Source organism: Chrysemys picta, chromosome 4 (assembly GCF_011386835.1).
Source record: "Chrysemys picta bellii isolate R12L10 chromosome 4, ASM1138683v2, whole genome shotgun sequence".
Lineage (NCBI taxonomy): Eukaryota > Metazoa > Chordata > Testudines > Emydidae > Chrysemys > Chrysemys picta.
The window spans coordinates 36,481,737-36,498,116 of record NC_088794.1 but is presented as its reverse complement, the minus strand read 5'-3'; the positions used below and the strand labels follow the sequence as shown (position 1 = coordinate 36,498,116).

Genomic DNA, 16,380 nt, shown 5'->3' with positions numbered 1-16,380 from the left:
GCTGTAGTCTTTACCATCAGATGAGCGAGTCTCAATAGCTTCTCTGCTTGATTGCAGAGGGAGTGCAGTAGCTAAAGCTGCTATGACATAAATGAAGAAACATCACCTGTAACTCTTGGTGTGGATGTATTATTCTGATGCAGTGTGTTTTTAAATGCTTTCTCGCTCAGCTGTAGCTGTCCCCCCCCAAAATGGAGAGGGAGTTGCTGTTGCATGAATGATGAGAAGAAAGGGGCGGGAAGGAAGACATTAAAAATGTGCTTTAATTTCTTTCCTCCATCCCAGTCACACATCTGACTTATTTTAATGGATTTTTTAGCACTAAAAAGCTTGATAGCTTCCCTCACCGAGTGTGCGCTTCACCTTCTCTGTCTGGAGTGTCAGTGGAGACTGTAATTTCTGAGTATTGATAGATGATATTCTAAACGGATGAAGAGAGAGAAGACCTGCTGTAGCTTTCTACTAGCCAGAAAGTAAGCAGCAGTTGGATAGAAAGTGGCAAAAGGAACTGAATGCAGATCCAGGTGTACAAGAGCAAGTTATTGGCAGGGTGCTGTAGTTTATTACTGCAATACTAAGGACTGATATCAGCAATATCTGAATGCTCTCACTCCTTCTTCATTGCTTAGGGACACTGAAGTTGCAGTTATTTGGTAATAACAGGAAGCAGACTGAACTGGGTGAAATATTGTTATGATCAAACTAAACACAGAAGCAGTTTTGAATTTCTTTCCTATATCCTGGGGTCGGTGAATGAATCATGGCTGCAAACTGCATCCTTGGTATTTGATTTTTCTACTTGATAGCTCTTCTTACCAAACATGTCCCCAGTTATGGGAGGGACACAGGAGTGAGTGAGATTACCCAGCTAGGCGTCTCAGGGCAAGCATGTGCAAAATGTACCGTAGCTTTACTCAAGGCCCTGTTTCAATTCCTTGCTCTGAAAGTACCTCACCCATGCTCATTTTGAATAATCTGTCCATTTTCATTCTGCTTAGAGAGGTAAAGCCCCCAAACCCTGCGGAGTTCCGAAAAAGAACAGTAGCCCACCAGCAGTGCTATAAACTATTCAGTGAATGAATGAGGAATACTGCTCCAGTAATGTTTATGTGCATTTATATCCCACCTTGACTCTGCTCGTGTTGTGAAAATCATGGGTCCTTTTTCACCTTACCATGCAGTGGCAATGTAACCACATATTTACTGCATTGTTTTGAGGAGACTCCCTGATGTAATTTAGTTCAATGGTAGGATTTATTGGAGAAGGAGCATCTGATACTATTGGTTGGAATGTGTAAGTGAGGGAGTCCATAGCATTTACCTTGCTCTTCAACCGCTTTGCATACTACTCCTCTACAAGTACTGCTAGCACTTGCACTTAACCCATTCTTGGCTATATAGGTCTATTTAGATGAGCTCTTTGGGGCCTGAATGTTGTTAGCATGCATTTGTGATCTTATACGTGATTCAGAGAATATACTATTTCATGCCATTGCAAATAATTGGCGGATATAATCTAGCATTGGTTGTACTATCTGGTATAATCTCTTGGAATTAAGTTAAAGCATTTTAGTGTAGAATCTAGTGGTCCATCTAGTTTAGTATGGTATATTACCACATTATAAACTCCTGCACTTTGCATCTCTTAGATACCCCTGATCATTTACCCAGAGCTCTCCTTGGAACCCCTTCCTCCACAAATTTCTAGTCCAGTTTCTCCTTAAGGAAGATTTTGTTTTTAAAAAAGAAGGCTGACACATCAAAGTAACAATTAAGATGATTGGTTCATCCTATGTTCAAAGCCACTTAAATGTTCAGCCTTCCTTGTCTTGCTAGCCTTATTAGAGGCCTCACATTGTTGAAAGTGAACATAATGTAGGGAAGTTACTCTACGTAAAATATCTGACAGTTTTTCTTCTCAGGAGAGCCCAAAAAATTAATAAACTCCAGATAGCTACAGCACCACCAGGTAAAGTGGCCATCTGTAGGGCAGAGGGCAACAGGCAGGGAGACTAATACACTGCACAACAGTAGGTGGAAGAGAATTTCTGGCCAGCATCACCGAGGCAAACTTCTCTCCTGACAAGCAGGGCCATGGAATTTTCAGCATCCAGGCAGCGTAGACCAAAATATTGGTCAGAAAGCTGGGATGATGCTGTCTCGTTCCGGGGTGCAATTCAAAACAAGGAGATGTTGTCACTGCTTATCTTATAATCCTGAGTCCCCAAAATGCTTCTGTTGCTTGTGGCTCCCTGCCTGGTTCATGCGCACACTCAGCAGCCAGCATGCACTCTGTGTTCTGTATGCTGTACAGCTCTGAGTCAACCACTTTGAATCCAACAGCCTGCCAGCAGTAATCACAAACACACTCTTATCTTTACCAGGCTTGGTTAATGTTAGCAGGTGATCCCAACACACCCCCTGTGACGGGTTGGACCCCCCTTTGCGGGGTGCCACCTGATGTGTTGGGGTCCCCCTGAGCCCGCCTGTCCCACCAGTCTGCCCCACACACACACTTTGTGCTGCTGTGTCAGGCTCCAGCGCGTTCGCACACAGGTAGGGACATACCCAGCTGTAAAATCACACAGTCTTCAGTCAGCTCTGTGTGGGAGCGCTCAGGTCTGGGAATTCCCCAGCACTCTGGTGTACACACCCTCTGGAATGTAAACTCAAAATTATATTGTCTTGTGCTATGTAGAGATCTATGCAACGTAAGCTTATGAAAATTGCCCCCTACCTCAATGTGGAGGAAGATATGCATAGCTTTTTGCCCCTCCACCCCAGTTATGAATTGCATAAACTGGATTTTGGAATAAACAAAGAACAAGTTTATTAACTACAAAAGGTAAATTTTAAGTGACTATAAGAGAGAGCAAACAGAACAAAGCAGATTACTGAGCAAATAAAACAAAACACACAAACTAAGCTTAATACACTAAGGAATACTGGCTACAAATAATTTCTCACCCTAAGTGTTGTTTCAAGCAGGTTGCAGCGTTTCTTGAAGGTAAACTGCACTGCTTGCAGCTTAAATCTCCAGGGATTCCTTTTACAGGCTGATCCGTCTCGCCTGGACACAGTCCCCTGCCCTCCTCTTCCCCCAGTTTAGTTCCTTTGTTTCTTCAGGTGTTTTCAGCAGTCTGCTTTCTTGAGTGGGGAGGCAGTGGAGAAGAGCCAAGATGAACTCACTCCCCAGCCTTAAATAGGATTTACATATGGTGGGAATCTTTTGTTTCCTAGACCATCCCCTTCCAGTAGAAAAATACCAGCTCAAGATGGGACACTGTACCAGGTGACATGATCACATGACCTTGTAGTGTCAAAGCAGCATCCCAGGAAGCTTCTCAGGAAGGTGGGAGATTAGCATCTTCAAAGTTCTATTGTCCTCCTTAATGGCCCATCCAGGTTGATTGCCTACTGTCTGGTGGGCGTTCCCCTGAGTACACATACAGTTGTAATTGCTACATAGTCGATATTCCTAACTTCAGATAGAGAAATGATGCATGCTTACAAATTGGATAATCACATTCAGTAAATCAAAACCGTTCACATGATACCTCACATCTTGCATAAAACATATTTTTGTTATGCCATATTCATATTATAAAAATATTTTGATGAAGAATATGGGGTACAGTGCCACCCCTCCAATTTTGAGTTTTCCCAAACCCATGTTCTCTGCAATGTCCAGCCCTCTCCTGCAACATTCAGAGGAATAAGGTCTCTTTATTCCTTTAAAGAGACAAAAGCTAACAGCTTGCCACTTTCTCTAGCGTTAACTACCCTGTTTCCCCGAAAATAAGACATCCTCCGAAAATAAGGCCTACTTACAGTTTTGCCTCTCGTTGTAATATAAGGCATCCCCCCGATAATAAGACCTCCCCGATAATAAGACAAAAAATGTGTACCGTATTCTTCTTCATTGAAAAATAAGACATCCCCTGAAAATAAGACCTAGCGCATCTTTGGGAGCAAAAATTAATATAAGACACTGTCTTATTTTCGGGGAAACAGGGTAACACTTTAATTCAAACAGCACACTGATAGTTGAGATTAATAGTAAAACAAGTTTATTAACAAAAGATAGGCTTTTCAGTGAGTTCAGGTATAAGAGACAGTGAGTTAGAAATGGTTACATGCAAATAAAAGTGAAAACATGCATCTAAAAGTGCAAAACTTAATCTAGCAAGATACAGGCTTTGTTCAAGATGGTTTCTCTGCCCCACAGTTTTCCAGCGGGTCAAGATCTACTCCAGAAGCCTAAAGTTCTGGTTCTTTTGTCTCCTGGAGACCCATTTCTTTTATAGTCCAGTGAACCTTTGAAATGGATTCTTCTGAAGGTTACCCCTCAAAGCAAAGTTTATTCAAGCTGTGAGGATGGTGATGTGGATTCTCATGGGGAAGGAAGCTGCGTGCTGTTTTCTTCTCCCTGCTGGTGTTTGCTAAAATGCAAATTGTTTTGTTTCCTGCTGTCTCCTCCCATGTTAGTTTTGAGGGCCTTGTTTACTGCCTATATGCAAAGTGACAGGTTTCAGAGTAGCAGCCGTGTTAGTCTGTATCCGCAAAAAGAACAGGAGTACTTGTGGCACCTTAGAGACTAACAAATTTATTTGAGCATAAGCTTTCGTGGGCTACAGCCCACTTCTTCGGATGCATAGAATGGAACATATATATATACACACAGAGAGCATGAAAAGATGGGAGTTGTCTTACCAACTATGAGAGGCCAATTAAGTAAGAGGGGAAAAAAACTTTTGAAGTGATAATCAAGATAGCCCAGTACAGACAGTTTGATAAGAAGTGTGAGAGTAGTTACATGGTGAGATAGATTCAATGTTTGTAATGGCTCAGCTATTCCTAGTCTCTATTTAAGCCTAAATTGATTGTATCTAATTTGCATATCAATTCAAGCTCAGCAGTTTCTCGTTGGAGTCTGTCAGCAGGTGGGTATTGTACCACATGGTACCCGCATGGCCCCTACTTACCTACACACCACACAATCCATTGTCTACAGCCAAGCTCTTAGATACAACCGCATTTGCTCCAATCCCTCAGATAGAGACAAGCACCTACAAGATCTCTATCAAGCATTCTTAAAACTACAATACCCACCTGCTGAAGTGAAAAAACAGATTGACAGAGCCAGATGAGTACCCAGAAGTCACCTCCTACAAGACAGGCCCAACAAAGAAAATAACAGAACACCACTAGCTGTCACCTTCAGCCCCCAACTAAAACCTCTCCGGCGCATCATCAAAGATCTACAGCCTATCCTGAAAGATGATCCCTCACTCTCACAGATCTTGGGAGACAGACCTGTCCTTGCTTACAGACAACCCCCAACCTGAAGCAAATACTCACCAGCAACCACACATCACTGAACAAAAACACTGACCCAGGAACCTATCCTTGCAACAAAGCCCGATGCCAACTCTGCCCACATATCTATTCAAGTGACATCATCATAGGACCTAATCACATCAGCCATGCCATCAGGGGCTCGTTCACCTGCACATCTACCAATGTGATATATGCCATCATGTGCCAGGTGCCATGTGCCTGTGCCAGGTGTCCCAGAGGGAATGAACAGAACAGGTAATCATCAAGTGATCCATCCCCTGTCGCTCATTCCCAGCTTCTGACAAACAGACTAGGGACACCATTCCTGCCCATCCTGGCTAATAGCCATTGATGGACCTATCCTCCATGAATTTATCTAGTTCTTTTTTGAACCCTGTTGTGGTTTTGGCCTTCACAACATCCTCTGGCAAGGAGTTCCACAAGTTGATTGTGCATTGTGTGAAGAAATACTTCCTTTTAATTGTTTCAAACCTGCTGCCTATTAATTTCATTTGGTGACCCCTAGTTCTTGTGTTATGAGAAGGAGTAAAGAACACTTCCTTATCTACTTTCTCTATACCAGTCATGATTTTATAGACCTCAATCATATCCCCCCTTAGCTGTCCCTTTTCCAAGCTGAAAAGTCCCAGTCTTATTAATCTCTCCTCGTATGGCAGCCATTCCATACCCCTAATCATTTTTGTTGCCCTTTTCTGAACCTTTTCCAATTCCAATATATCTTTTTTGAGATGGGGCGACCACATCTGCACACAGTATTCAAGATGTGGGCATTCCATGGATTTATATAGAGACAATATGATATTTTCTGTCCTATTATCTATCCCTTTCTTAATTATTCCCAGCATTCTGTTTGCTTTTTTGACTGCCGCTGCACATTGAGTGGATGTTTTCAGAGAACTCGCCACAATGAATCTAAGATCTCCATGCACTGTTCCTGTCTCCCTGCCTCAGCTGGAAGGTGACCAGGGTTCTTTGTGCGTAACTGAACCTTTTGGAATTTCTCATCTGAATTTTAGTCTCTCCTCTGTGGCAGTTGCAGTGGAGGATTGGCACCGCTTCTTTTTAAAGCACAAACCTTGCTGCTGGTCACTCGCTTGCCAATCTGTAGAGTGACACCAAAGGTTTGTGTCACCTCGTCTCTCTGTCCCCAAGACATGTACAATTTCTTTAACCCTGTCCACATCATACACAAATCAGGGCAGCATCAAGAGCGTCTTAACACTTTTTTAAGCACTGTTCCCTCTGCATGGTTCAAACACCGTTTTTAAAATAGGGCCAGATCACGTAGCTAGAGTAGTGTAACTTAGGTTGACTTAGCCTGGTAGTGAAGACAAGCCCTCTGATGATAACTGAGGAGTGTCCAGAACTTGAACTGAGCCTTTCCCTCCTAAAGGATGACTAAGGAATATGAACCCAAGTCTCTTGTCATGACCTTGGTCAAAATGCTTAATTTCTGTCCAAGTTTCCCATTTGTAAAATGGGGATACTTCCTTTCTCCGACCCTTTGTATGTTTAGAGTGTAGTTCTTGGGCATGTCTCTTAACAAATACATGTACAGCACCTAGAACAGTAGATCCCTGATTTTGGTTGGGCCCTCTAGGTTGGGGCAGGCAAACTTTTTTGGCCCTAGGGCCACATCAGATTTCTGAAATTGTATGGAGGGCCACTTAGGGGAGGCTGTCTCTCCCCAAACAGCCAGGCGTGGCCCGGACCCTGCCCCCTATCTCATAGACTCATAGACTTTAAGGTCAGAAGGGACCATTATGATCATCTGGTCTGACCCCCTGCATGCTGCAGGCCATAAAACCGTCCCTACCCCTTCCCTGGACTCTGCTGCTGAAGTCCCCAATCCTGTTATTAGTGACTTCAATCGGCAGAGACCCCTATCTGACCCCCTCCCCCTGCTTCTCATCTCCTGACAGCCCCCCCAGGACCCAAGAGCTGCCCCAAGAGCTTGCTGCCCCAGGAGCTCACAGCCCCGCTGCCCAGAGCATTGCGCCGGCAGTGCAGTGAGCTGAGGCTGTGAGGGAGGCAGTACAGCGGGGGAGGGGCTGGGCAGGAGGGTCCCGCGGACTGTAGTTTGCCCACCTCTGCTCTAGATACTACCATAATATAAATCAGTAATAAACACTACTTTATCATCATTATTATTATTAGACTTCAGATTCACGCCTTTTAATGATTATAATTGTAAATCAAATGCACAGCTTCAAAATGGGGAATAACTGACTAGGTGGTAGTAGTGCTGAAAAGGATCTGGGGCTTACAGTGGATCACACATTGAATATGAGTCAACAATGTGATGCAGTTGCGAAAAAGGCTAATATAATTCTGGGGTATATCAAGAGCAACGTTGTATGTAAGACATGGGAGGTAATTGTCCTCTGCACTGGTGAGGCCTCAGCTGGAGCACTGTGTCCAGTTTTGGGCACCACACTTTAAGATTGGAACAAATTGGAGAGAATTCAAAGGAGAGCAACAAAAGCGATAAAAGGTTTAGAAAACCTGACCTATGAGGAAAGGTTAAAACAAAACTAGCCATGTTTAGTCTTGAGAAAAGAAGACTGGGGAGACCTGATCGTTTTCACATCTGTTAAGGGGTTGCTACAAAGAGGTTGGCGATCAACTGTCCTCTATGTCCACTGAGGGACAGTACAAGAAGTAATGGGCTTAATCTGCAGCAAGGGAGATTTAGGTTAGATATTAGGAAATCCTTTCTAATTATAAGGATTGTTAAGCACTGGAATAGGCTTCCAAGGGAGGTTGTGGAATCCCTATCTTTAGAGGTTAAGAACAGGTTAGACAAACACCTGTCAGGGACAGTCTAGGTATATTTTGTCCTGCCTAGGTGCAGTGGGCTGGACTAAATGATCTCTTGAGGTCCCTTCCAGCCCTACATTTCAATGATACTAATCTTTCTGTTTGGTGGAAGGGAGCTGGTATAGTAGAACCTCAGAGTTACGAACTGACCAGTCAACCACAGACCTCATTTGAAAGTAGAAGTACACAATCAGGCAGCAGCAGAGACAGGGACGGGGGGTGGGGGGAAGCAAATACAGTACAGTACTGTGTTAAACTACTAAAAAATGAAGGGAAAGCAGCATTTTTCTTCTGCATAGTGAAGTTTCAAAGCTGTATTACGTCAATGTTCAGTTATAAACTTTTGAAAGAACCACCATAATATTTTGTTCAGAGTTGTGAACATTTCAGAGTTATGAATAACCTCCAGTCCCAAGGTGTTTGTAAATCTGAGGTTCTACTGTATCTGGGTTCTTTATTAAAATTTCCTGTTGTATTAATAATGGATTTATTTGAAGGCTGCTGCTAATTGATGTGATTAGGGGCCAGTGAACATTAATTAATTATACTTGCTTATGAAGAACTTGTTACCTTTTCTTGGAAACAGTTTGCATGTCCCATGCCTTTGAAACAGAGATCATTCATGTGTTCCGTAGTGCTGGGGGAGAGATGGTAGAGTTCATAGTGAGCAGAGAATGTAAATACAGACATGGGGTTAGATGAAGGGGGATGCAGAAGGGATTCTAACATTTGCCCAAAAATTAGATTGAAGATGGACTAAGCTGTTATGCTAGTTAATAAAGAAATGCAGCAGGTACCTGAGGGAGACCAAAACTGGGTACCTAGCATTATGGTGCCATCTCCTGACAGCAAATGTTATTACACTAAATTAACATTGTGTTCGCCTAGAGGCCCCCCTTCTCACTTCTGTTAATTTTGTTTAAAGCATTGGGAGGGTCACAGAGTATAATTGACCAAGTACTTTATTTAATAATGTGGCTGTGCTTTACCAAGCACTTTGCACTTATAGTGCCTTCCATCAGAGGCTTTCTAAAGCACTTCACAAACGACTAAGCCGTACAGTGTGGTGGGTTTCATTAGCCCTCAAAATGTTTTGGAAAATAGGCACGTGGAGGGTAAGTGACTTACCCAAACCTCACAATATGTCACCGTCAAAGCTGGGAACAGAACTGTGAGAGCCTGCTTTAACAAAGCTGCCTCCTGGCATCATCTTTAGCCCTTTTCTGTGGATTTGTCCTGTTTGGGGAAAGTAACACTGGAGTGAGACAGACCTCCCTTTTGGGCTTGACTTATGGAAGACTTTCCTTTGCAAGTTGTCAGTGTTGCTAGTACTGCTGACAGCATTGAGTGAGCTCACTGGCAGAAGCAGAATGATAAATGGCAAGTGCTGTGCTGTTTTTATAAAGGAGATAGTGTCAGGACTTCCTATCTAGGAAAACATTCTGAAGTGAGTCGCTATAGGAATCCACGGCCTGTACTTCAGTAATGTTATTGGCTTGCTTAAAAGCCCAAACAGCTTGAAAAACTACATTTTGTCTCTTGCCAGGCACTGGGTTTTGGAGTAAGTTTGATATCAACATAGATCTGATAAGTGTCCTTTAAAAAAAAAATCTATCTGCTGCTGCTGAAGTTCTTATAGTTTAGTTAGAATGTCAAGCTACTTGGCCAAAAGCATGTACCTGTGTACTTTTATACGTGTGCTGTAAATCAAACTGAGTGTCCTAAGTGTAACACACAACACTGGCAATTCTCTCCACAGACAGTACTACTGGTATGATGAGCGGGGAAAGAAGATAAAGTGCACGGCCCCTCAGTACGTTGATTTTGTCATGAGTTCAGTGCAGAAGCTTGTGACGGACGAGGATGTCTTTCCTACAAAATATGGTATGTTTACTCTTGGGGGAAATGTCCTCTGGTCTATCTCTTGTAAACTTTCTACTCAGGGTGGTGGGGAGAGTTTTTGGGTTGCTCTTGCCTCTTCTGTCTGAACTCCCCCCACCTCTCCCATAGAAAGTGATGTACCTGCCACCTTATTCCATATCTGTCTTACTGAGTGGTGAATCAAGAAGCCCATCTGGGACTTGAAATGCAAGGAAAAATGCAATCTTAGCAATATAGCCAGGACTCAGCAATGAACAGAATTATTGTACCTTCCAGATGTGATTAACTAGATTATTGTAGGGGAGAGAACAGTCCCCTTGTATTCATCAAGTAAAACGTGGTACCTGCACACTAGAATGGCCAACACACTGGTGGATGGAGGTAATGAAGAGCTAAACAGCTGCCCAGAGTGAGACTTCACTGTTACAGAGATATGTGGTGTGGAGCTACTAGCTGAGTAATAACAAGCATCTGAATGTGGACCAGAGGCATGCCGGGGTGAGACTATCATTCTGGCAATTGAAGCAACTAGCTCCTAGCTAAGCCAGTTGCTTAACCCCGTTTTGCTTATGAACATTTTTAATGTAGTTATTCAAGAGTAATCAGGATCTCGTATTTGCCTACTTCACAAGCAAATGTAGCTGTCACAAAGGAGCCAAATGAGAAGTTGCATGTATGACTGTCCTAAATCCTCCCCTACATGTATGTTTGCTGTCCCTGGGTGTTTGAACAGCACCGAATATAATCTGACTACTCTCATAATGATAATGAAGGCCAGACTGCTGGTCTGGTCTGCACCTAAATCCTGGGTGCATGCTAGGACTTGGGTTGAAAATGAAAACTGACCTCCTCATGAGTGCCATCAAACAGCAGTTGTGTCCTGCACTCTAATTGGAGTGTGCGTATGTTGCCAATTCTGCATGTGCACTCCCCAAAGTGCATTAGGGAGTACAACTGGCTGAGCCTAGCTAGCAGAGGAATATAGCCGTATAGCAACTTGGGCAGGCAAATCTGTTTCTCCTGTTGGTTGGTGCTATTAACAAGGAAACTGAGGAGTCTGTTAAAAGGAAAATAATTTTTCCATCTTGGGTTAGGTGCACGACTCTGGACATGGCACTCAGGTGCCTGTCCACGGGGCAGTATGCAATCTAAATTGAGTTTGTCCAGACTTGTTTTGTAGCACTGCAGCTCCTACTGCAGCATGCCATCGGGCTATAAAAAGTCCTATTGTCTAGGACTAAGTAATCCTAATATCACGAGTCTAAATTAGTGCCTCTAGGTTATGCAGTACATGGTAAATCTTGCAATGGACAACTTTGTAGAGGACTTCATACCTGTACTGCGCACACACCAGGGCCTAGATTTGTGAAATATGGTGACAGATATGGAACTTACTTCAGTTCCCACTCCACCTATGAATGGATCCCCCCAGCTTGCAGGTACTTGCAGCAGCATCTAGACCCAAGCCCAGACATGTGGACTGAAAAATTGGGAGGTGGAGCGGAAGTGCAGTTACAACTGAGGAAGGTGGGCAGGCAGATAAGGAGATGTCTGCTAGGTTTCACTGGAGTTGTGGCCCCCAAAATTGAGATATTAAAAATAATAAATTTTGGGGTTTATTTGCTTCCTAATAAACTTGCAAGAGTTGGCAGCCCTGGAAGGGGAATCAGGAACGGCACTTTTGACTGATGGGCTCCATCCACTTAAATCCTGCTTCTCCATTACTGCTTTAAAGACCATAGCCTGCCTTTTAAAAAGAAATAAGTTGCACCAGTCTGCACGTTGGCAGGGACAGATGCTTCCCCTAGGCTGAAATGATGGATTTGATCACCTAGCACTATCTGTGTGTCTCAGGTTTTCTTTCTCTCCTCTTCACAGGCAAAGAATTCCCCAACTCCTTTGAGTCCTTAGTGAAGAAGATTTGCAAATATCTGTTCCATGTGCTGGCCCACATCTACTCCTCCCACTTTAAGGAGACTTTGGCACTGGAGCTGCATGGACACTTAAATACACTCTACACACACTTCATCCTATTCATCAGGGAGTTCAACCTGGTGGACCCTAAAGAAACCACCATCATGGATGACCTCACGGAGATCCTCTGCAGCAGCGGCAGCGGGAGCAGTAGTAATGGGAGCGGCAACAGCAGCGCAGGAGCACAGAACCACGTGAAGGAGAGATGAGCCTTCCTATGGCGCGAAACTAACATTAACATAAAAACAATATTATATATTCTATATATGTGTGTGTATGTATATGTGCATATATATATATACAGACATACACAGCGATGAAAGTTTAAGCAATTATGCTGCCACCACAGGACGTGTAGTCGTATGGGACTGTACGGAGCTTTTGTTAATGCACCATCTGGTGAGAAGTTGCACCAATCTTCTTTTATTGTTTTCCTCCTGTTCCTTCTTTCTTTTCCCCCTGTCAGATGGCTGACGAATGCTGTTTTTAGAGAAGAACCAGGTTTTTGAGTTGGGGTGCTGTTTCTCTTTTTTTTGGTCCTTTTTCTTCAGTCTTGAGTGCAAGCCCTTCTGTCTTTCTAGGATGGTGGTACTGCCATTTTAAAAATATATATTATGTTATAAGAAGTGACTTTTACTTTGAAGTGGCTTAAATGCAGATTTTGTTTTGGGGTTTGGTTTTTACATAGACTCCCCCTCCCAATTTTACATAGAGTCCCCAGTCAATTGCATCTTGCCCTTTGCTGGCTTATAATGGGAAGAAGAGATGCCTGGCTTGACTGCAGGGGCTTGCTACAAATGTAATGGGTGTGATTCTTCATCTGTCTATGAACCTGCAAGAGGATCCACAAGCCTTTCTGCTTGTTGCTCCAACAAAATACATATACTTGTTTCTCTGCCCCTCCCGTCCCAGGCACACATCCAGGAATAATAGTAGTGAGATCATTGGGGACTGTAAGAGCCACCACCATTTACTTCCCATAGAAAAGGGGGCCAGGGGGAGAAGGGTGCACTGAGTCAGTCACCGGCTGTGATAGAGAGATGGCTGTTGGCATAAAATTATATTGTTGGCTTATTTTTAGTTCATCTGTTCAATAATAATAAAAAAAAATTTCTATCAGGCACGAGCCTTGTTTTTGTCTGCAGCGACACAAATCACTAAATGTTTGCTTAAAAGATGCAGAGATGGTTTGCTAGGTGAGTGCATGGGAAACTGTTAGCCTGGCTAGCTCCCTGCACAGAGTCTAATTTTGAAAGGATAATGTCAACCAACTTTAACAAAAACTGCTATTTTCCATCCCATACATTGTATTTTGTTCATTTTATGCATTGCTGCCATAATATAATCAAGTACACACAGAGGGGGCTGCAGTGTGGTAAGAGCTACATATACCTGTTTGTACAGGACCTGTGCTGAACAGTTTGCAATCTCAAAAGTAGTGGGGACGAGGGATATACACACCTGTATGCACTTTTCATGCACATGCACACTTTCATCTCCAGTCTGCATATTGTTTCTAATTACATAAAGACTTCTCACCTGTTGCTTGGCTAGTTTCTTGTTGGCACTGTGGCAGAAGTCTTGAGGTGGGAGTTGGAGAGAGCAGTAACCTTATTAAGCAGTTCAGGGAAGGTGTCAGCTTAAGATATACTCAATCTTATACCTTAACGAGGCTGTTGCAAACATCATTCTTTTGTATGTACTCCCTTTTATGCACCATATTATACAAACAACAGAGCAGCTATTGGACCAATAATTGCTAGCTTCAAGGGACATTCAGGCACTGCTTGGTGTCATTAAAATGGTGGCCATTTTGAAGTTAAGGTAGGGGCTGATCTATTAGGGCTACCTTGAGCATAAACTTTCACAACCCTGTCTACTGGACAGCTGTATGTTCAGAAATGTCATGATATGCCAGCAGGGTGGGCTCTAGGCACCAGCAAAGCAAGCAGTTGCTTGGGACGGCATATTTGGAGGGGCACAAGAATCCAGCATGGGAGCTGAGAACCAACAGGGGGCCCTGGGAGCTGTAGTTCCTTCATTAGCTCCCTGCCTATAGAGCCAGCCCTGGAGCAGGGAAAGAACTACATTTCCCAGCATTCCCTCGGCCGCTAGTAACAGGAAAGGGAGGGGGAAGGAGTATGGAACTGAAACCTGCAATTTGCTGAGAATGGTAGGGACAGAGCCAGCTCTAGGTTTTTTGCCGCCCCCCCCCCCACCCCAGCCCTGGGCTCCCCCCTCACTCCTGTGTTGCCCCAGCCCGGGACTCTTCCCTGCTCGCACCCCCTGCCTCCCCAGCTCTGGGCTCTTCCCGCACCCCCGCTGCTGCCCCAGCTCTGGCCCCCACCCCACCTCCTGCTGCCCCAGCCCTGGGCTCTTCCCCCCCCCCCCCCCACACCCTCTGCCGCCCCAGCCCTGGGCTCTTCCCCCCCCCCCCACACCCTCTGCCACCCCAGCTCTGGGCTCTTCCCCCCGCACCCCTGCTGCTGCCCCAGCTCTGGCCCCCACCCCACCTCCTGCTGCCCCAGCCCTGGGCTCTTCCCCCTTCCCCCCCTCCCACACCCTCTGCCACCCCAGCTCTGGGCTCTTCCCCCCCCGCACCCCTGCTGCTGCCCCAGCTCTGGCCCCCACCCACACCTCCTGCCGCCCCAGCCCTGGGCTCTCCCCCCTCCCCCTCCGCCACACCCTCTGCCACCCCAGCTCTGGGCTCTTCCCCCCGCACTCCTGCTGCTGCCCCAGCTCTGGCCCCCACCCGCACCCCCTGCTGCCCCAGCTCTGGGCTCTCCCCCAGAGGAAGAATTGGGTGAACTAAATGGACAGTGCCCCTCTCTATCTGAAGCCTAGCAAGGGAGGTACATGGATCCCACTAGAATTTAAAATGAAAAGTAAGGAAGGGGAGCTCTACTAGACTGGGCAGCTTTAGATACAGTACCAGGCACGTAGGAGGATTTACACTTCTGAGCCATGGAAGCAGAAATTGACTTTTCTTTTCCAGATTTGAACACCCTCAAAATTCAGGAGTGCTCAAGCTCAATTAGGGCAGCTGTTACTTCATTTCTCCCAAATCAAATATACTGATCCACTGTAACTTGCTGTAGAAAAAGTAGAATAAATTGAGCAAGAAATGCTTCCCAGTGGTTATTAGGACTGGGATTTCTATTTTCAACAGCCATTGCCTTTTTTTTTTAGTTTTAGTTTTATTTGTTTAAAAGGAAGACCGTGATATTGCATTGGCAAATTCCCCATAGAAACAAAGAATGGAACAAAAGAATAATAAAGGCACCTCAACTTTTCCTCATTTATGTAGGACAGTTATAATATGCATCCCGATATCCTCTAATCACACAAGCTGAAAATTGTTCCATTTTACTGCAGTTCTGTAACCATATGGGAACCAATCCTGTCTGTATTCTGTGCACATCCAAAATTCCTGCTGAATGACCCGCCCTGGGAGCAAGTTACCAGTGACCCGGGGCTGGGGCGGCAGGAGGGTGCAGTTGGGGACCCGGGGGAGAGCCCAGGGCTGGGGTGGGGGGCAGCCAAAACAATTTTTGCTTGGGGCAGCAAAAAACCTAGAGCCGGCCCTGTATGCTAGGGGTAGATTTCCCACAATACTGTACCTGCTCAAGGTCAGGGACAGAAGGCTAGTGACTGCCCTTAATCTAAAGGGAAAGCCTCTGCCCTGATGTACAGTACCCTGCCTATGTGAAGGGGAGACATCTGCTATGGATAGTTAGCATCAGACAGTTGCTTCCAACCAGTAAGCTGGTTCAGTAGGACACAGGGTATGTTAGGAATTCATTGATTTAGTGCCTTTATAAAAGTTAGAAAGCTGCTAAATATTAATGCATAAGCCCATGACATCACCTAGCCCCATTTAAACAAAAAAACATCCTCCCATTAAAGGCAGATGACTAAACAGTATTAAATGTATCATGGTCTTCAATTGCAATCTACTGGTAGGAGAGCAGCAGTACAGAGTACAAAAGTGAGAACTAAGAATTTCTCAGTTCTCATCCTGGCTTCCCTCCTAACCTCTGGGCAAGTTAGCTAGAGCCAGCTTCTCAAAAGTAAACAGTAATTTGGGGGACTACCATTTTTGAGAGCCCAACCTGAGACACCCCTTAAAGGGACCTGATTTTCAGAAAGTGCTGAGCATCCACCCTCTGACAATCAAAAGCTATAAAAGTGTTGAGTTGGGTGCCCCAAATCACTGGTCAGCTTTGAATATGTAGGTGTTAGAGTCCAGTTCTGTATTCATCCAAGTTAGGGCAAAGCTTCTGTTGACTTCATCCATTCTGCTTGAATTTCCCTATGTCTAGCATGGGATTAAATTTCTCTTCT

At 44.6% G+C, this 16,380-nt stretch overlaps 1 protein-coding gene across 13 annotated transcripts in view; it reads left to right on the top strand.

Moving 5' to 3' along the window:
• The window catches only part of MOB2 (MOB kinase activator 2), a 160,516-nt gene extending 147,359 nt beyond the window's left edge, over window positions 1–13,157 (top strand). For all 13 annotated transcript variants that reach the window (XM_065592027.1, XM_005307778.5, XM_065592033.1 and 10 more), the window contains 2 exons: window positions 9,941–10,065; window positions 11,941–13,157. In XM_065592027.1, coding sequence (XP_065448099.1) covers window positions 9,941–10,065; window positions 11,941–12,245 — 430 coding nt within the window. In that variant the 3' untranslated portion in view covers window positions 12,246–13,157. The remainder of the gene's footprint in view (window positions 1–9,940; window positions 10,066–11,940) is intronic.
• Window positions 13,158–16,380: the final 3,223 nt, after the last annotated feature.